The sequence below is a fragment of the Medicago sativa genome, chromosome 3 (assembly GCF_051527215.1).
Source record: "Medicago sativa cultivar Bolivia chromosome 3, Bolivia_mono, whole genome shotgun sequence".
Taxonomy (NCBI): Eukaryota; Viridiplantae; Streptophyta; class Magnoliopsida; order Fabales; family Fabaceae; genus Medicago; species Medicago sativa.
The window spans coordinates 52,151,280-52,173,673 of NC_140751.1; the positions used below are offsets into that span (position 1 = coordinate 52,151,280).

Here is a 22,394-nt window from a genome sequence, read left to right on the forward strand (position 1 = left end):
AAAAAGTGAAAATCACACCTTAAGGTGTGACTTGATAAAAGACACCACCAAAGGGTGGCTTGTAACAAAACCCATATATATATATATATATATATATATATATATATATATATATATATATATATATATATATATATATATATATATATATATATATATATTCTTTAAATCAATAGTATATATATAAAGTAAGATTTTTTATGCCACGTGTCGCTTCCACGTTTATTCTCAATATTTTTATATTTTTTCTATATTTTATTTGACATAAAAATCTCAACAAACTTTAGATCTTATCCACTAAATATTTTATTTAATTTTATATTTAATTCCTAATGTTTTGTGTAGCCAAAATATCTCAACAAACTATATATAATACTTTCAATATTATCCATTAAATCTTCCTTTATTTTTTTCTTTTAGGAAAAGAAGTTTCTATTAGTTACTATCTAATCTTTTCACACCATATTATTCAATTAGTTTTTTCATTGAGGAAAAAAGGCTTTTTTTTAACTATAAATAAATGAGATTTTGTTAATCACCATAATCACATATTTTGAGCAGAAACCGAAACTCAAATCTTCTTTTGATCTAAGTTTTTTCTTTCTTCAGGTTTGACATAAACACCTATACTATTATTTCTTCTAATTATGCTTAGATTTTTATTTTTATATATATAATATAAGATGGAACTAGCACCTACGAGTAAGTTTACTGATTGTTTTTTTTTTCTTTCAAGTCCTTGAACTATTGTTTCTGGCATCCATTACAAACAACTACAAGTTTCAGGACCTTGAACTAACACCTATACTATTGTTTCTGTTTCAGGTCCTTGAACTAACACCTATACTATTTTTTCTTCTTCTGATTCAACAGCACCGCTCTTCTCTCCATTCTTACTCATAATTCATAATTGAGTTTGTGGCATCCATTCTTATTTTGTTTTATTATTATTATTATTATTATTATTATTATTATTATTATTATTATTATTATTATTATTATTATTATTATTATTATTATTATTTCACCAGTTCCGTAGTTTAGCAATAGGTATTTTTGCTTATGTTGATCTTTTATGTTGTTTTGTGTGTGAACCCAGTATAGCGGACATTCATAATTGGTGAGTGTCATTATAGCAGTAGGGATTGACATCCATTCATAATTGGCACATGCCATTATAGTGGACACCGTGAACCCAATAGTCTATAGGAACACACAGTCATTTCTAAATTTTTGCAAGTCCGGATACTTAAAAAATGTTTATTTTATTCTATATATGTTAATAATTTTTCTAAATCCAGTTAATTATATTTGTCAGTGGATATATAAATTTTCAATTATACAAAGTTATATGTCTAACTCGGGCAACGCTGGGTAAATATACTAGTATATATAAAAAAAATTGAGAGAGGAATTTACTTTTTTTTGAGGGGAGGAATATATAATTTTTAAAACCCAAAAAAAAAAGAATATATAATTTTAGGGTAATATTTTCTTCCTATTATATAATTTATTATTTTTTTTATTAAATAGTCTATTAGTTAGAAATTCACCTAAGTGGAGTGTCAGTCGAAACCCGACTCTTGCATATATTATAAATGTCACTACCAATGGAGTTAAACTCCATACACAATTATATCATTTGTTTAAACTATTGTAATTACGATTTATCTTTTTAATAAAATTATTTAAATTTTAATTAAAAAATTAGTTAAATCTCATGAACAATTATATTATAATATAAACAATATAATCTATTTTGAGAAGTAGAAACATTATAAGTGTTTTTTTTAAGAAGAACAATATAAGTTAAATTTTTATTGGGTCTTGTTAACCAGTGCCCCCGTGGCATTGGTTAAGGAATCCAAAAATAGAATTTTCTGTTTTGAAACTATAAACTGTCACTTTTCATCAAGTAATAATTAAATTACTTTTTAACAAAAACTTGCTTCTTTTGGTGCTTAACCAATGCCCCTGGGGTAACATTCTCCATTTTTATTTGATTCTCGTACATTCTAAAAATTTATAATTAACTTTATCTTTACCATCTATTTTATACTTCTATACTATATTACAATTTATCTTATTTGTGACTTTTAAGTAGAATTTAAGTTAATTTTTTTTAATGATGTTACGATTACAATTTATCTTATTTATGGCTTTTATGTAGAATTTAAGTTAAATTTTTTTAATGATGTTACGATTGATAGTATAAAAAGTTTTAAATTTATTAATAGAAACAAAACTCATCCGACTTGAAATAAAAGGTGCAATAACTAGTCTAAATGTGGTTGACGTGCCATTTATGAGCAATCACAATTAATTTTTTCATAGAAAACCTCACCATCAAGTTTGAGATTTCCCTCTGTTTCACAATATTCGTCCATTTTGGAGAATAATTTTGTTTCATATTATTTGTCACTTTCAAGTTTCAATGCAACATTAATTATTTGTTTATCAATAATATCCTTACCTATTTATTATAAAGAGAGAAATAATAGAATGAAATAATAAATGAGTAAGGGTATTATAGAAAAAACACCAAGAATTTCATAAAAAATGACATTTATTTGATTTCTTGGTATGTGTAATTTCTTCAAAATGGACAAGTATTGTGAAACGAAGGGAGTATGTTGAAGTAAACTTGACCATTTCCATTGGTATGTTGTTGATTTTCTCACCTCATCATTTCTTCATCTACCAATGAATCATGAAGAGGCAATTTCAAAATCCTTAATTTCCACAACCTCATCATGAAATATGTCATGCAACAACTATATATTCCTTCCACGTTTGTTTGGAAGCATTAAATGAAAAATAGCTTAGCCAGTAATTTTGATAACAATTATGTGCCATTTCAGGTTTACAGTTGAGACTCAAGCAAGGGGTCCTTGCTTGCAATTGCTTGCAAGGTCATCCAAAAGTACTTGTACATTCACATCCTACCTTTGTTAATGTTTAGATTTGAAACATCAAAATGCATCAAAATAAGAGATTATTTGGAAAGAACTAGGTTACTCAACAGGGCAATATGCACTGCAGATTCATAACGCGTGAACTTGTCTTTGTGGTCATATTCGTCGAACAAATGTAAATTATAATTTTGAGAAACTTGATCACACATAAATTATACCAAAATTCTCGAGGAATAAATAAAACATCACGCACGGCTTTTCGAATCAGAATGAGGCAAAATCAGGAATGTTGTGTCAGTAAGGTCCTCCCATTTCAAGTTCAAGTTGGAGGCTGCCATGTTCCAGGTTTAAAAGATGCACCTAAGTCCTGAAAGCAAAATTTTACCAACAGATTACAATTAATAAAGTAATGAGTATATGAGGGTTATAACTATATGCTTGTATTATTCCTCCAGGTTTATGAACAAGCATATATTTTGTTTCATTAACTATCATAAAAGCTTTGCTCAATCCAGTACATGTTTGACTCAAGTTTATCTAAATAATTTAACTTTGTAAAAAGGAAACAAAAATAAAGAAAGAACTCGTTATTTCTGTCAAAAAGATAACAACGGTAAGATGACTACCTTTGGAAGAAACCGGAAACTGCCGCTAAAAACTTTTCAAGTCTGGACCACTAACGTTTTCTGCATAGAAATCTAAATTAGTTATAATTCCTAAGAGTAAGTAAAGAAAAATATTGCAATAATAACAATCAAATTTTAAGCATCTAACCAGTGTTGACAACACATCTGACTCTACTTCCTTCTTTGGCTTTCCTTTCCTCTTCTTTCTTGAGAACTTTGCGAAAGAAAAAAACAGTTTGTGTTAAGATCTCTGTATAGAACTAAACTTCTTCTTTCTTGAGAACTTCGCACCTCCACCAACAGTGAAATAACTTGGCGTCTAAATGTTGCGCTTGCACTTGTGCGTGAGAGTAGACGGCCACATGAGTATGATTTATTTCAGGTCACGTAAGAAAGAGGTCAAAGGTGCCTTGGATGCCTACGTTTACCAATCTTCACATAAGGGATGTGACGAATTTTATGCCAACGCTCTCCTTTCTCCTTTTGGTACGGATGCTTGAGTAATGGACAATTGGTAATGGACAACATAGTAAGGGAGTTGGGCAGACCCTCCTCTGGCAAGCACTCAAGACTAGGGCAGTTTTCAATATATAGAGATTTGAGAGACTTGAGATGGAGAAAACCTTTGTAGTTCATTATTCTTAGCTTTGAACATTTATACAAATGAAGAGTGTGAAGAGTTGGTGGCAGCAGACTCTCATCTGGAAAGGACTCCATGTTTTCAAAGTCATCACTAACTCTAAATTCTTTCAGAGAATTGAGTTCCAATAAACCCCACTCCCCTCTTGAAGCGATTAGTTTTGGGCAATCGTATATTTCAAGCCTGTACAAATTAGAAGGCAAACCTCCCACGGCAAACGATTCCAGATGTTGACAATCATACAACACAAGATAATGGAGATTGGTGAACAAGTGTGGTGAAATGGGCAAGGAGGAGGAGCGCCATCCTTTAATATAAAGTTTGCGAAGAGAATTATAGCAGCGCAAATCCAAAGATGGACATTTGATGAAGCCACTAACATCTAACTTCAATTCTTCAAGAATGGCAGTGTTGAAAAAGTTTTGATCAAGGGAGAATTCTACGAACCGATTTCCGTGAAGGATGAACCTTTTCAAGTTGGACGGCAATTCATTTACCAAAATGCTATCACATCCGTTTAGCTCTAACTCGAAGATATTAGCAGCCTTGTGAATTGAAGCCTTCAACTCTCCACAACGAGTAATCTCCAATTTTTGCAAAGAAGGAAGGTGTTGAGGTAAAGCACTTTTCAGTTTGGGACAATCTTTTATATAAAGCTCTTTAAGCAAAGGAAACCCTTCAAGACATAACCATTCCTGCCAACCATGCATCCTGTCAAATTTCAAAACTTCAAGTGACCTGAATGGTACATTTGTTAAACTATGGCCGTAAAACTCTTCGCCGATGAACTCTATTCCATCACAGCGTGAAATAGAAAGCTCCTTGAGAGAGGGGAGCTGCCCAAGTGGTGGCAACTTGGAACATAGTCCACATCGCAGTAGTTTAAGAAACACTAAATTGGGTAAATGACAACCTTTTAACCAATTTGGAAAGCTAGTGTCTCTGTAACATGTAATGGTGAGCCTCTTCAAGTTGCTACTTGGTTGAAGAGCCTCATAGACAATCATTTCTCTTCTGTTGTAACCGTAACACGATTCCATGTTTAATTCTTCAAGATGTTTCTTATCTTTCAAATTTGCTTTTGCAGCATCCGTAGGATCGATGACATTTTCCAACCCTGAAAAACAAATTTTCCCTTCAAGATGGTTGAGTTCAGCCAACTCTTTGATATCAGACCCCCTTGCTCTCCGACAACAAAAGTAGTCAGCGTCTGAAGATGGTTTAGTCTCCCTATATGCTCTGGCATCTTCTCTATACGAGTGTGTTCCAGATAAAGATGGCGTAAATTTGCAAGTTTGTAAAAATCTGAAGGCAGCTCACTCAATGGACAACTTTGCAATATCAGTGTTTGTAAATTATACAACTTACAAATGGAATCAGGCAACCTTTTAATACTTGTGCGAGATAGGTCTAAATAACGCAAAAGCTTTAAATTGCTTATCTCATCAGCTAGCTCTGTGAGATTACAACGGTTGAATGATAACAAACGCAAATGCTTTAGTATTGAAAACAAATCGTGTTGTACATTGTTGCTTATCTTGAAGCATTTGTCACCATAGCCTAGTACCAACAAACTGCGTAATCCCTTAATCTTACAAATGCGCTTTAGTATTATAGTACCATCTTTCAAACTAAGAGAGCACCAAATGTGACGTGTCCTTTCAGATATGTATTGCACTAAATCACCCGCAATTTGCAAGCAAAATTCCCGAGATTCTGATTTTGCCAAATCATTGACAAGATCATGCATGAAGAAACGCTTATCACCCCACAAATATGGTTGTTCTTGGAAAAATGAAATGGACTCTAAATCATCGAAGAATTCATTACCCAACTCTTCTTCGCTTTTGTCTCCTCCGCGAAACTTCAATAAACCTTCTGCCATCCAAAGATTGATCAATTTTTTCTTGTCAAACTTATATCCCTTGGGAAATATGGAACAGTAAGCAAAACAACACTTAAGATTAGAAGGAAGATTATGATAACTCAATCTTAATATTGGATTTATGCTACTATCACTCTCCGATAAACGCCACAGATCAGTCTCCAGTATCTTAATCCATTCACATTGAGAGAATTTTCTTCCCATGAGGTTCCCTAATGTTTTTACTGCTATTGGCAACCCTCCACATTTTTCTACAATAGTCTTGCTGATTGATACAAGATTTGGATATTCAATCACATTTCTGTTGCGAAAAGCAAGTCTTGCAAATAAACTCCAACAATCACTCTCCCCCCAATCTCTCTAAATCAAATAACTTCGCAGATTTTATGTCCTTTGTTAAAGGGAAGTATTAACTGCTCCCAACATTCCCCATTTCCATTCCAAACATCATCTAGAATAAGCAAATATTTCTTGTCTGTTAGCCTCTGCTGCAATTGATGTTGGAGTACTTGCAAGTTTTCACTGTTTAGTGAAGAATCAAATGACTCGAGCATTGCTTTAGTGAGTCCAACAACATCAAAAGATTCTGAAACATAGACCCAAGCTTTAAGTTCAAAGCTTTCCTGAATCCTGTGGTCATTGTACACAAGCTGGGCAAGGGTGGTCTTACCCATCCCGCCAAGACCCACTATGCTGATTATTGGTGCGCCGATTCTGCTACCATTGTCTAAAAGTAAAAATTTGATTATTTCCTCTCTATCGTCATTTCTACCACATATGCTAGATTCATCCACCAAAGACGTTCTTGGCAATCGTTTTGAAGATTTCGAACCGACTTCAAGTTCATTACGAGCACAAGTTCCTTCTTTCAATCCCAACGCGCCCTTTTGCTTTGCAAGAAATTCTATATTGTCTAGCAAATCTTTGATCCTAGATTCAAATTGATTAGTAAAAGCTGAAAGGAAGTGTTTCATCTTGCCCTTTTGTTGTGCATTTGTAGCAATCTCATCCAATAGTTGATCTACTTCATATACCTCATGTTTTAGATCATCAAGCCAATTCTTCACGTTTAAGCTTAGGTACTGCTTTATTTCTGCATCATCTAGCAATTGATGGATAGAATTCAGTGTGATTTCAAGTTTTTTCACCAACCCTTTACGCAAGCAGCCTCTGAAATCTTTTGAAGCCAATTTCTCAATAGTCACTTGAAAAACAGATGAAAGAAACGCCCCCGCAATCAGCTCGGCCATGATATTGAGCACAAATGAAGGGTCTCGAGATGTGAGCGTGATACACAAGCCTGAGAGGCTCTCTGCAAGATGTTGTGTAGTTTAGTTAGTAAAGTGAAATTAATGGAACAAGAATTATCTATTCTGCTATTCCTCGCGACGTATAGCATCGCGAAGCTGTCACGAACTGTGCCTGTCCTGACCTTAGATTCTCATTTGGCGGAATAAAAAAATGGTAGGATAGAAAAGAGGGATTTTGCTACAGTATCTCGAAGATAGATATACACTGGTCGTGATGAGTCCGAAAGGAAAAAATTCGCTATAACAAGCATTCTCCATTATCAAAAACTTAGATTGAAAATTTTGGTCTATCTGATTAACAACACATTATGCAGTTATTATAAACTCATAACAACTGTCGAATATCTGCATTGTAAACAACAAAGAATGATCACTGGTTTCTACATCTAAAGCATTTGTGACTTATATTTCTCCCACTCCATATTATATAAAGTTAATAAATGAAACATATTACCATGTAACACTCAAGAATTAAATGCATGCAATGAATATCATAAAAGATTATGACTGCAACAAATTAATGTCTTCTTTATTTTGAGTCCATTCCCGCTCAACTTTGAGGGAGGACATGTGTCGAGCGGGGGTGGACCAGCAACAAGACGAAACTAAGCATAGAATGTGATAATAGCATCTAAAAAATTCATGAAAAAGTTATTCATAAGAACACATAGAAGTGACTTTGGCTCAAAAGGAACAAATTAATTAACTATACAACCAAATTAAGTAAACTAAAGTAAGATTATTAATTGAGAGAGATAGAGAAGATTACTTGGGAAGAAAGAATAAGATCTCCTGAAGAAAGGTTTAGAGGCAGCAGCACAAGTGGAAAAGAAAATGAAGGAGACTCCTTTTTGTGTCAACTGAGCAACGCAAATGAATGGCTGGCACCTTCCCAAGAGGAAATAGGAAGATAATATGTTAGATACATTAGATGGATTCTCACCCCTTGGTCTATTTTTTCCCCTAGACAATAGTCAAATATCAAACTTGTAACCGGTTGCTTGAGAGTTTCTTCGTAGACGAAAGTCAAAGATCGAACTTCTAACCGATTGCTTTAGTGTTTACAACAATTCTTTTTTTTTTTTTTTTATAAGCCAATCTCTAATTATTATTATGGTTAAATGGCTATAGGTTTTACGAGTTTATTTTAGGTTCTTTATATTTAATTTTTTTTTTTTTTTAAGTTGGTCCTTTATCTACTAACCTTACAATAAGTTAGTCAATTTAGTCAAATTTTCGTCTAAAATATCCACATGGCTAACAGAGATGCATATGTGAATAACTTTAGATGTTAGACAAAATTAACTCAAAATGTCACAAAAATGATGTGTTTATGCTACATCAATAACGTAAGGGATCAACTTAAAACTTTTTAATCGTATGAGACCAACTTAAAGTCTAAAATAAATGTACATCACCAAGCATGCAATTAAATCAATTATTATTTATTTAATAAAATAAAAAATTAAAATAGAGTACCTTATTCAGATACTAAAAATTGTATTTAAAAATTTGTGACGCTCTTTTCTTAGACACTAGGGAGGGGGTGTCGCATAAGAATGCATTAGACTTTTTATTTTTTATTTATTTTTATTCCAAGAATGCATTAGACTTAACTATAATCTATTTTTTTTTTGAGCAAACTATAATCTATTTATACATGAGAACATATGAAAAATATGTTTGTTTTTTTTTTTAACAAAGTTAAATTGTTTTTATATAAAATATAAATTATAAACTATAATATGTTTGCATATGAGAACTTATGAGAAATATGTTGATAACAACTCACGAATATATCATAAGCTATTTTCATAAATTCTCCCAAAGTCTCACAAGTAGTTATGCCAATAGATAAACTCAAATAAGTCGATCTAAACAAGTCCTTACAGGCTCATTGATAGCATATAAAAAGTGATTGAGGAATAATGTCTTCATTCAAAATTAATTGTAGTTGCACCTGAGATATATAAGAGGATAGTCCAATAGAAAGGAAAGGATAACTGAATCCTGTTATCTATGATAATGTGAATTGTAAGTTACAACAGCTCATAACTAATTGCTCCAAGTGATATGGATAAGATTGTAATAACAATCCAATACATCCATATTTTCAGACAAATAACTACGCCAGTAAGTGCTCCTTGCTTGCAAGGTCACCTTTGTTAATGTTTAGATTTGAAACATCAAAATGCATCAAAACTAAGATATTATTTGGAAAGAACTAGGTTACTCCGCAGCGCAATATGCACTGCAAATGCATAACGCGTCAAGTTGTCATTGTGGTCATATTCGTCGAACAAAGGTGAATCAATGAATTACAATTTTGAAAAACTTGATCACACACATAAATTATACCAAAATTCTTGAGGAATAAATAAAACATCACGCACGGTTTTCGAATCAGAATGAGGCAAAATCAGGAATGTTGGTGTCAGTAAGGTCCTCCCAGATCAAGTTGGAGGCTGCCAGGTTCCAGGTTTAAAAGATACACCTGACCCAGTTGGCTCTGAAGTCCTGAAAGCAAAATTTTACAAACAGATTACAATTGATAGAGTAATGATATGAACTATGAGGGTTAGAACTTGAGAAATATCTCTGATAAAGTCATCTAATATGTTTAAAATGCTAGTATTATTACTCCAGATTTATGAACGAGCATATATTTTGTTTTATTAATTATTATAAAAGCTATGTTCAATTAGTGTGCAGTTTTTTTAAATTATTAATTTTTATAAAAATAATAATAAGTTTTATCCTTCAAAAAAAAAATAATAATAATAAGTTTTAAGAGTTTTTATCTGTTTGTTACATATTTTAATAAAAATGTTAATATGATAGAAATCGAAAAACTGAACTGTTTTAATGAGAAGTTAGTTTCTTAAAAATCCCTAAAAAGATTATATCAAAATTATTGGATACCAAAATATTTTTTTTTTAGTAATATGTAACAAACTGGCCAAATATAAACACTTGGACATACTCAAGCTCATCTTCTGCATTCTTATCTTTGCTGTCTTGAGAACTCCTGCAGAAAGATGAAATGGTTACTTGAATTGTTACTCCTGAACTATTTTATAAAGGAAAGAAAAAACATGATTCCACAGAGAACAGAAGACACCAATAACAATTAAAGTTCAAAGAGCATCTAAAATAGCACAAAGAAACACATGGATTTCAAAACAACAGCACTGAGGATCACAGTCCTTCAACAAAAGAATGTCATTTCCAGAGTACACAATCACAAGTATTAAAATCAATATAGTGACTGGATTTATTCTTAGTAATGATTCTACTTAGGGATTTACAGGAACACAGAGAAGATTGATTCACAAATTCATGAAAATATCTAAACAAAAGGATTGGAAGAAAAAAATAAAAATGAAAATCCATTAAATTAAGGAAAAAAGACATGAGAAAGGAATAAAAGTTGTTACGTTAGCCACAAACTACAAAGTAAGTGCCAACAAGAGCTTTTGTGCGCGTGTCTGTGTTCGGAGTGGGGGTGTCCATAAGAACATGCATCAAACGAGATGTTTATGCATCAAACTATCAATTTCAAAAGACCAACCTCAAGTCATCCCTTGTGCCAGGTGATTCTTCAACCTCGTTACCTATATTAAAGAAAGTAAATGTGTCAAACATTATATTCAAATTTAAAACAACTAAAAGTCAAAATAGATCTCCAGTATATGTGTGATTCAAGTTTATCTAAATAATTTAACTTTGGAAAAAGGAAACAAAAATAAAGAAAGAACTCGTTATTTCTGTCAAAAAGTTAACAACAGTAAGATGACTACCTTCGGAAGAAACCGGAAACTGCTGCATAAAACTTTTCAAGTCTGGACCACTAGCGTTTCCTACAATGGAAATATAAATTAGTTATAATTCCTAAGAGTAAGTAAAGAAAAATATTGCAATAGTAACAATCAAAATTTAAGCATCTTACCAGTGTTGACGACACGCCTGACTCTACTTCCTTCTTTGGCTTTCCTTTCCTCTTCTTCTTTCTTGAGAACTTTGTGAAAGAAAAAACAGTTTGTGTTAAGATCTCTGTATAGAACTAAACTTGGCCAAAAATAATTTTATTTATGATAATGAGAACCATCTCATGCAACGGCGACAAAAAATATACACGAAGAATCTAACTAAATCAGAGTGAAGTATTCAAAAAATTTGATAGATAAGGTGGAAGTATAAGTGACACATACGAGCAACATTTTGCTTGACTTGCTCACGTCTTGCGTCCAATTCCATCTGTTCCTGAAACGAATAAAAAAGCAATTCAAGCAAAGACTATAAATAATAATTTCACTTAGCTGGAAACATTCATATTCTAAAGCTTAGTTTAACAGTTTACTACCCCATTACAAAATCGAGCAACCAATTCATGAATAAGTTTTGCATCACAATAGCTTAAGACTAGTCCTATGATTCCTATGATTAAAGGCCATGAAATTTTCTTCCAATTCACTAAACACCTACCTAATGTCTCCAACCATGCTACCCTTAAAATCACATCCATGCCTACAAAGTCCAACCCATGTGCATTTACAGTCATATCAATTCCCACCTAATTGTATCATCAAACCGGAACACTATATTTTTATCAACCGATGACCATCACCAAGGATGAAGTGATACATGGAGTGATGAAATTGCAACTCACTCGACAGTAAATCAATACTAGCATACGAATTCCTTCAAGTCTCCCCTATGAAGCACAGATATGGACACGAACACTGACACGCCGACACCGTTAATAATTTAAGAAAATCATATAATTCAGTGTAATTATATGTGTCGGTGTCGTGTCGGTGTCGGACACGACACATGTTCGACACTGGGACACGGCTTATTCGAAGAGTGTCTGTGCTTCATCCCTACTAATCTTATTGTTCTCATATCTGAAAGAATATAGCTTGAAATTCCAAACATCCCCAAAGCATTGCATTTTAAAGCTTCTTTCCCATTGTCCCCCTTCGTTAAGCAAGAAGGGGCTGAAAAATAAATTAAAGATGGTGGTGCAACTTTTATGAGGTCACAGTCAATCCATGGGCGAATTCTTCAACTTGAAAAACACTATTTAATAGTTGATACAAAGAGGACATTTGGGATTCTATACAAAGAGACAGAGGGGAGACAGAGATATTCCCAAGCATTAGTTATAATGCACCTCATATGAACTGAGGAAAGTTATGAAGGCAAAGAGAATCGAGAGTGCTTGAGATCCCCTGAGAAAAGGAAAATCTAGTCAGACTTACCTAATGCCACGGATGTTCGATACCTCTAATAGGTTTTAATGTTAGAACTGTTTCAACAGGATTTGCTACGGTGGAATATTTGTTAATGCTCGCAATAATCTACTTCTAAAGAAATCTTTAGAACTCTTTATGATGAAATGTATAATTTGTTAAAGATAATTAAGGTGAAGTTAATTTCAGAATGAACGGTAATTGGTTCTAACCAAATATATTATCTCAGAAACAATTTGATAAGTGATGACCATGATTGCAATCAACTTCCTTCTGGGCCAATTCCGGATTACTAGGGTCCCTTTCCCATAGGAACCAGAGCGTTGAGACAAAAAATAATATCAATATTTCTTTGAAGAGATTGCACCGAATATTACAAGAACAGAATGTTCTTGTAAAAGAATTACGATAACCTACTGCATTCCTTGTTTCCTTAGTCTGCAAGAATATGTCATGAGTCGACCATTGCCCTCTAAGTAATATTCAGAGAAACACGAATTCATACACGCACAACACTTTAATAAAAAATAATTGCATATAATGTCATCTAGTCTTGCTATGACCAGTGTTAGCAATCGCAGATTTCAGAAAATAGCGGTTTGTTCAAACTCCGCTACTCAGTAGTGACTAGTGATATATCTTAGCTAACTATTTTCTGTGTAGCAGAGTTTGAACAAACCACTGTTTTCTGAACAAACTCCGCTACAAAGTTGTCCCTATCTTAGCCAAAATTTTGTCCTTATTGAACAAATCGTTAAATAGTGAAAAAATGTTGTCCCTATGCTATGCTATAACCACTATTTGATAACATTTTGCTGTAAATAGTGTATTGCCAAACAATGCGATTTTTTCAAATTCTCCTATGTTATAGCAATATAACGACGTTGTAACCACTATTTAACAACACTGGCTATGACGTGAAAATATTAACAAACATCAACAACTTTAGATAACATCGCAGAACTAGCAAATGAATATGTATATATAAATGCATTTCAATTTACCTCTGGAGTTGGAGCCCTTTTACGCTGCCCATTCAACCAACATATCCATTCAACTAAAATAATTAACATCAGCAATCCATCAATAATACGAAATAGAATCACATGTATTAATAGATGTGGACAAAAAACCAATAATTTTAGCAGTTGAACGATAGCTACCATAAAATATATACCTGGAATGGATGTAGGATCATGCTCTCCCTTAAACACCACCCATCTCTTCTCTTTCACTAGGAAACCAAAAACAAGTATAATCAGACAGATTCTTTATAAAGTGAGCTACAAATGCAACAGAAAAAAAATAAAAAAATAAACAGTAAAATAAGTAAGAACCATGGTTTTAAAATGTTACATTCATACTAAAGTGCACCAAATGATATTATGAATGAACCAATCTAGCAGCAGAAAATAGCTGTCAAATTTTTTTTCTTGTTTTTTCTAAATTCAAGTTAATCTCACCCTTCTTAAAAGTTTAAATTCAATAGGGTTGGCCAAGTGGAGCATAACACCTGCAACTTACAAATCACAAGTTCAAACCCCCACTATCTCCTCGGAGTGAGGTGAATAAAATTTCTACGCGACTTCTCTTTGATCACTAAGATTGGACTACGACGCCCAGATTTAAATAAAGGTCCTGACCGCGATTTGAGCCACGACAGTTTTTCATCTTGCAAAACCACAATGCGGCCTCGGTTAAGGCTGCGTTTCACTTCGATTCTCCAAACGCCCACTGTTACTACTTACTACTCCCTCCGTCCCATATCACTTGACCTAGTTGACTCTGTCACGTATGCCAATGCACAATTTTAAACTTAAATTTCTTTAATAATCTAGTAGAAAAAATTACGAAAATTTGATATTTTGAAAATATTAACCACAAAAAACCTTGCCTTTCCCACCAGTCTCCAAGCTCAGCATTTATAAAACAAATTAAGAACACAAAGTATACCATATGAGTATATTTTAGCACCAACACTTATGATTGAAAGAGTATCATGTTTCCAACACACCTTTATGCAGTTATATTCGATCACTTCCATTTTCTTAAATTCCTATCAGAGTCTACTTATGAAGCACAAACTCAAACACAGACACGACATTGACACGTCGACACCGATAATAATTTGAGAAAATGACATAATCCAATGTAATCACATGTGTCGGTGTCAGACACACGCCAAACCCGAGGAGTATGTGTTTCATAGGTGTCTACGTATCAGTGTCGTGTCTAATTGGGTGCTTAGTATGTAAAGTATTACAATTACAATGAGCTGATCATTGCAATGCAAAAACACCCTTTTGGCATACACCAAAAATCAATAAAACCCATAAATCCAATAAACACAAGCATATATATATATTAAAGGATAGAGAAAAGATGAAGAAAAAAACACTTACTGATACCATCAATTTGTTCATTTCTGGTGAAATATTTATTCCCAGTTTTATCCACACCAGCCATAGTTCGATTGGTGAACAACCCAGTAATCTTCCCAAGTACCCTCCGCATTTTTATTTATTTATTTATTGGGGGTAAAGAAATTCAATTGTGGTACAGTGACAGCATCATGGTTGTAACAATACAACGTTAGAGATTAGAACACACAACAAGTTTGGAATATAACGTTGATTCTGGAGCATCTATGTGTGTGAGAAACAGGGAAAACACAAAATCTGAGTTTTGTTTTTTATCTTTGGTTTTTCTCTCGTGGTTAATTAATGTCATTATTTGTTTAAAAAATTTGGGTTAAATATGTTTTTGGTCACTGTAAATATACTAACTTTTCGTTTTAGTTCTTCTAAAATAAAATTTTCGTTCAACTTGTAGTCCTTAAAAAATTTTCCATGTTCACTTTTGGTCCCTCTTTTAAAGTAAACTCATATGTAGAATATATGTTTTTGAATAAAATTTTGCAGAAAAATTCATAATAATATAAGAATCTCTCCCAAAAAAATTTAGAATTTTTTAACAAAACATGAATTTAATATGAATTTTTATAGCTTTGACGATTAAAAATTCATAATTAATTTATGTTTTGATAAAAAAAAATTAATTTTTTGGGGAATTTTTTTTACAATATTCTACACATTACTGCACAATTTCATAAAAAATACAAAAATTAACTTAAAAATAGGGACCAAAAGTAGTGATTGAAAATTTTATAGGGACTAAAAGTTGAAGGAAAATTTTAGAGGGACTAAAACGAAAAGTTGGTATATTTATAGGGACCAAAAACATATTTAACCCTTATTTTTTTACTCTCAATTTTTTTTTTCACGCATGCATAGATTATTTCAAATTGATATTATTGATTTTCAATAATTTTTTATTTAGTAATCAATTATATTTTAAATTTCTATAGTTGGTATATGTGCCTAAGTATACTTTTTTTAGGGAGTGTAAATTTACTTAAAAACACTTAAACGAGATAATTCGAATCTTTGTTAACTTAATTAGAGGTCATGAGTTCAAATTTAACATGAAATGTAACAACATAAAAGTCTATTATGAGAGAGTTTTGTCGTCCATTATAGTTTCATCTTACTTGAAATATCAGTCTTTACAATTGTGCGCAATATATCTTCTTATGCTTTGACGGGTATATGTGTGTTTTGTGAGGGTTTCTTGATGCGTAGAGTGAAGTTAAGGGTATAGAAAAAGGCTTGGAAAAGGTTTGCTTCGTAACAAAATAAGAAAAGCGCAATTAAGAGAAACTTGTTAAACAAGGTGAAATTCATTCGATCGAACATGGAAAAAAAATTCTAAAACCTTAGGCTTGTAGCTGTCAATCGACATTTTTATTTTTGTTGTAAAACCTTCAGAAGATAACTTCCGAAGAACTTTTTTTAGCATAAGAGTAAACAAGGGACTCAGAAAAACACAACTTACAAAGACATTGTTTGATGAATGGAGGTTGTTGTTTCTGTTTTGGTATAAGACATAATTCAACGACAAATACAATTAACGAACCACAATCAACTACGAAGTGATCGGTACGAAGTGAACGTTAGTTAACTGCAGTTGAAACTAAATAGATCATTTCTGAGTGCCTAAGAGCAATTTAACAAGGCAATTAGAAAGCCCAATCAATCTCATAAGCCCACCACTTCATTCTTCTCCCAAACAGTGACTCTTGCAAGCAATATCAACCGTCCATCCCCAACTCTGAAACCAAACCAAAACCAAAAACCATCTCAGAAACCCCATCTCAGAAACCCCAATGTTTTCCATTTCCACCACTCTCACAAATGGAATCCCCTCAAAACCCCACTTTCCAAAACCCTTCCAAATCCGTTGCGGAATCCGCGAAATCCGCGACCGAATCAACAGCGTCAAAACTACTCAAAAAATCACCGAGGCTATGAAACTCGTCGCCGCCGCTAGAGTCCGTCGCGCCCAAGAAGCCGTTATCAACTCCCGTCCCTTCTCCGAAGCCTTCGCCGAAACCCTCCATTCCATCAACCAATCCCTCCAAAACGACGACGTTGTCGTCCCTTTAACCGCCGTCCGTCCCGTTAAAACCGTCGCACTCATCGTCATCACCGGTGACCGTGGCTTATGCGGCGGATTCAACAACTCCGTCGCTAAAAAAGCCGAAGCCCGAGTCGCGGAATTGAAGAATCTTGGTATCAATTGTGTCGTTATCAGTGTTGGAAAAAAGGGTAGTTCTTATTTTAACCGTAGGAGTTTTGTTGAGGTTGATAGGTTTATCGACAATGTCGGTTTTCCGACAACAAAAGATGCACAAATTATTGCTGATGATGTTTTTTCGCTTTTCGTTACTGAGGAAGTTGATAAAGTTGAACTTGTTTACACAAAGTTTGTTTCTTTAGTTAGGTTTAATCCGGTGATTCAAACGTTGTTACCTTTATCGAAAAAAGGCGAAGTTTTTGATGTGAATGGGAATAGTGTTGATGTTTTAGAAGATGAGTTTTTTAGGTTAACTTCGAAAGATGGAAAATTGGCTTTGAAGAAAGATGTGAAGAAGAAGAAGAAAATGAAAGATGGGTGTGTTCCGGTTATGGAATTTGAGCAAGATCCTGCGCAGATTCTTGATGCAATGATGCCACTTTATTTGAATAGTCAAGTTTTGAAGGCATTGCAAGAATCATTGGCTAGTGAACTTGCTGCGAGAATGGGTGCTATGTCGAATGCTACGGATAATGCTGTTGAGTTGACGAAGGAGCTTTCTGTTGCTTATAATAGAGAAAGACAAGCTAAGATTACTGGTGAGATTTTGGAGATTGTTGCTGGAGCTGAAGCATTAAGACCAATTGATTGATTCGTTTCATTTTTCAGCATTGTATTGTTGAGAAATGTTGAAATTTTGATTGTTGTTGTTAATATGCACAACATATGGGATTATATAGTTTCTTAACTTCACTTATAGGTTATGTATGAAAAGTTGATCAAGAAATACAGAATGTAGGTGGGGGATTTTGACCCCTAATTCATATAGTTGTTGTGATTCAAGAAAAGAGAGTTGCTTTGCTTAAATTTATCTTTGTTATCAATGGTTTGTGCATTTGTTGTAAAATCATGATCATGTTTGCTTTTGTAGTTGAAATAAATGGTTGCTGCTTGAGTTAAATATTGGTTTAAAGAAACCTTTTTGAGTAATAGCAAAACATTGGTCTGTCATATTTTTAGCTTGTTTTTGTTGTTCAACTGCCCTTACAAAGAAAAAACTTTGTTTTTGTATTGATGGAATAGGATGAAATGGGAATTGCTTTGCTTTGTTGTATCTAATTATCAAATGGTTGTGCATTTGTTAGTTGCATCATGCTTGGTTTTGTAATTGAAATAAATGTGTTGCTTGAGTTAAACTTTGGTTTGGAGAAAACTTTCAGGAGGGTAATAGCAAAACCTTGCTCTGTCATCTGATTTCAGGATGTTTTTGTTCAACTTCCCTTACTAAATAAATTAGACTTTGTTTGGATTGACGGAATAGGATGAAATGAAGTGCTATGAAGTAATTTTCCACTGTTGGAATTTTATGAAAATGACTGGAATGAAGTGGGACATGATTCCATCATCTTTCTCTTGTTTAAATCCATGTGAATTAAATCTATCATCTTCCCTTACACAGTGAATATGAATTAAATCCATAACAGAATCCAAACATGCATTAATTTCTATTATTTAGTTTGTTAATACTATTTTTTTTGGGTTCTATTGTTAAAACTATTTAATTAAGTTGTGTAGTCACTAATGAAGATATGAGATACTAATGGTGCACATGTGGTTTCCCAACCTAACCTCCCACTGGTAATGACTATATGAGAGTGGCTGAACTTATTGATCATGCAAGAGCTCAATGGCGTGAAGATGTGTTATCAACCATGTTGTAGCAACCGAGATATAAAGGAAATTCTGAAAATTTCTCTTTGGCATATTCAGACAGAGATCAAATAACGTGGCTGCAGAGTCGAGACGGTGTGTACACGATGAAATCGGCTTACCATTACACCATGGAGAGTCTTGCGGATAATATAGAAAGGTGTTCATCATGAGACCGAATGACATACTTTTTTGGAATGTACAGCTGCGAAAGAAGTTTGGCAGGAGCTGGGATTGTTGCATATTATACAGCTTCATCTTGACAAAGCTGATGGTTTCAATGAAGCAGTTTTTGAAGTGCTGTCAAACCAGACCCTCACAACAGTAACAATTGATAGCCATGTCAATTTGGAGTATTTGGTGGAGATGGAACGAGACAGCTTGGGAGAATACAGTCCGTAGCTCAATGGAAGTCACTAGGCCTGCTGTTACAAGCTCGATGACTGCAAGAAGGCACAAATCAGATGCGCTGCAGCAGAAACACGCAGAGAAGGAACTCACAATGACAGATGGAAAAAACCAGTAATCTGAACAATGAAATGTAATAATGTATACGCTGCATTGTTCTCAGAAAGCAACTGCTTTGGTATGGAATGTGTATTAGAGACGCCGAAGGCTGGTTTGTTCATGCAAGTTCTGCATATTTTGAAGGCATCCCCTCACCAGTAGAGGCCGAAGCAGAAGGCCTGCTATGCCCTGTTCTCTGCCTGAAGGATAAAAGCTGGCAAGTTGTGGAAGTGATTAAAAGTACTAGGCAGAATCAAAATGAGTTGGGTTTTATCATTATAATTGTAAACTCATTCTTTATCAATTTAGCAACTTTAGGGTTAGGTTGTATTAGGAGGCAAACTAATCGAGTCGATCATAATTTAGCAACTGTTTTTTTTTTGTCAAGTAGCCTAGTGGTTAGAGGTCACACAATTTAATTGTGGAGAAGTGGAGTGTCCGGGGTTCGAACCCCGGCCCCTGCATATAAAATGCAATATCCCTACCAATTGAGCTAAGCTCACAGGGATATAATTTAACAACTTTAGGGTAAGTTGTTGCATTAGGAGGCAAATTAATCGAGTCACTAATAGTTTAGCACGGACATCTCGTTTATATGCTAGTCCCACTTATTATGATTACATACGACCATGTATTGAGAATATTATCCTGAATGATATGCAATAAGCTTCTTTCCGTAAAAAAAAGTTGTAGTCACTCATCAACTTCATTTCATTATTCTTTCACACACACACACACACACACACACACATATATATATATATATATATATATATATATATATATATATATATATATATATATATATATTTTGGCTTAAGAATTTTTGTTGGTGAATATTGTTTTTTTTTTTCGTGAATACATTCTTTTTAATTTTATTCTATTATATTCGTTCCAAACTATATAAGGAGAGCCTTAAGCTTTCGAATGCCCTTATAATCATATCAATTTAGAATGTTTATGGTTGTCGAATTAGCGTAATAACAAGGTCCATCAAGACAACTTCGAGTATCCAACCAATCCTCGTTTTTTTATAATATATTGATTGAATATAAAGGGTACTCAAACTCATATTACAAATCAAGACAGATTAAAGCAAAGAGAAACAACAAACAGGTCAATTACACAATCAAGAAATGGAGATGTCATGCATGGTAGATGTTGCAGCGTCTCGAACAATTGTGCTATTATAGGAGATATCATCAACAATATTATTCAATGAGTATTCATGCGTGGTTAACTCTCGAGCTTGTTTTTTTGTTATTGTTTGTATCTTTTTTTAGGATTATCCTCGTTTAATCACCCAAAAAACACTTGATTTTATCAAAAAGATGTTTTCATTACATAACATGATTATTTGAGGTTATTCTTTTGTCTTTAATATGATTTGAATGATTATTTGAGGTTATTCTTTTGTCTTTAATCCGATACAAAAATCTAATACGATATATTTTTTTATTTGAGGTGGGAGTTTTTTTACGTGGATCTAAAATGTCCCCTCAATTCTAAAATAGTTGATGCACTAGAAATAAACTAATTTTTTAAGATGTTTTGTAAATTAATTGACTATAGTTGTTGGACTTCATTACACTATTTTTCTAGTTTCATTTCTTTTTATTTTTTTCTCTAATGTAACAAAAGAAATACATACTGTATCTATAGTCTATCGCGATAATTATGTAAAATTATTACACTAGTTTATTTTTTTGAAGGAATTACACTAGTTTATTTATTATTATTGTTATTATTATTTAAAATTTATGTGAAATAGTTTCAAATGCTCCTTATCATAGGACATATAGGAGTAAATATGGCTTGTCTAACCTTGCGGTTCAACCGGCCCTGGTTTTCAGGAACTACTAGCAAAATTTTGGGCCCTCATTTGCCTATGTTGGTTGCCATGCATTAACTCTTACTTTTCCCTTCCAGTGAGTTTCTCGCGTATTCTATTCGAATTTTAAAATCTGAAATGTTTCAACGTGTTTTTGGAGATTTTTATGGAGTGTTTATGTCGTTCGAATTCTATAATTTGAACTGCATTGAGCGCGCAAGAAGCTCATAGGATGGGAAAAGAAGGGTCTAACTCCAATATAAAATAACAAAATAATTCAGAAAAAAAAAAAGAGATAACGTTGCTTTTGTTTGAATTATTGGTGCAATGATAAAACATATCAATGAAATTAGTCTACGCATGATATAAGTACCATTGATTGGAAAAAGCTAAAACTTTCTATGAAGCAAAGGACCTATAATTGATGAATCACAACATAGTTCCCCTTGAGATGACAGGATCCTCACGCGTGATGTGATATCAAACGATGCTTGGTCCACACATTATGATTTTAGAGGTAACTCTTCTAGTACTCTATACTTTAATATTGGAGGGTACATTTTAGATTTAGAGATAGGTTAAAGGTCACGTGTGCATGGTGGAAGTACTTGTAGCAGAAGGGCTTAAAAAAGAAATTACTCCCTTTACCATGAAATTGAAGTTGGTGGACCACAATATCAGGTGTTATGACATCTCCTATGAAAGAGTATAAGACAAAGAAAATTACAGCATTGAGAGAGATTTGGTTTAGCCGTTTGAACTTTTTCTTAAAACAATTTAGATTTGTAAGTGGAGAGATTCCTAATACAATCTGAGGGTATTTCAAACAATGATCGAAGTGGTGGAAACATGACAGAGGAAGACAATGAAGCACCTCAACTAGGGTGTTTTACCTTAAACGCTCGTACGCTCAAGTCAGTTTATGATTGAACTGAGCAAGAGGTATTCAAAATAATGTGTATCTTTCTTCGCATGTATATATGTTCTTTTATAGTAGAAATTATGGGTGAAATAGCTTAAATCTCGATGAATTCATTGAGAGATTCCTACCGTGATCTTTCATCATGAGGTGATTGCTTA

The 22,394-nt window shown here is 33.3% G+C and overlaps 2 protein-coding genes and 1 pseudogene across 3 annotated transcripts; 1 reads left to right on the forward strand and 2 right to left on the reverse strand.

Moving 5' to 3' along the window:
* Nucleotides 1–3,014: 3,014 nt before the first annotated feature.
* LOC146938182 (putative disease resistance RPP13-like protein 1) lies at nt 3,015–8,262 on the reverse strand (annotated as a pseudogene). The gene is made up of 4 exons (XR_015031135.1): nt 8,146–8,262; nt 3,690–7,378; nt 3,542–3,601; nt 3,015–3,282 (listed from the first exon to the last, which is right to left on the reverse strand). The product of XR_015031135.1 is annotated as a putative disease resistance RPP13-like protein 1 (transcript).
* Nucleotides 8,263–9,362: 1,100 nt separating this feature from the next.
* Nucleotides 9,363–15,377, reverse strand: LOC146938183 (NADH:ubiquinone oxidoreductase, 17.2kDa subunit). The gene is made up of 9 exons (XM_085752185.1): nt 15,034–15,377; nt 13,809–13,865; nt 13,636–13,688; nt 11,588–11,639; nt 11,326–11,394; nt 11,177–11,236; nt 10,948–10,990; nt 10,360–10,404; nt 9,363–9,893 (listed from the first exon to the last, which is right to left on the reverse strand). Exons 1-9 carry the CDS (start codon nt 15,143–15,145, stop codon nt 9,830–9,832), a joined length of 555 nt encoding a protein of 184 aa, XP_085608311.1. The 5' UTR covers nt 15,146–15,377; the 3' UTR covers nt 9,363–9,829.
* A 1,432-nt stretch (nt 15,378–16,809) lies between these two features.
* Nucleotides 16,810–18,227, forward strand: LOC146938184 (ATP synthase gamma chain 2, chloroplastic-like). Its single transcript, XM_085752186.1, has one exon. It carries the CDS (start codon nt 16,857–16,859, stop codon nt 17,916–17,918), a length of 1,062 nt encoding a protein of 353 aa, XP_085608312.1. The 5' UTR covers nt 16,810–16,856; the 3' UTR covers nt 17,919–18,227.
* The last annotated feature ends 4,167 nt before the right edge of the window (nt 18,228–22,394 follow it).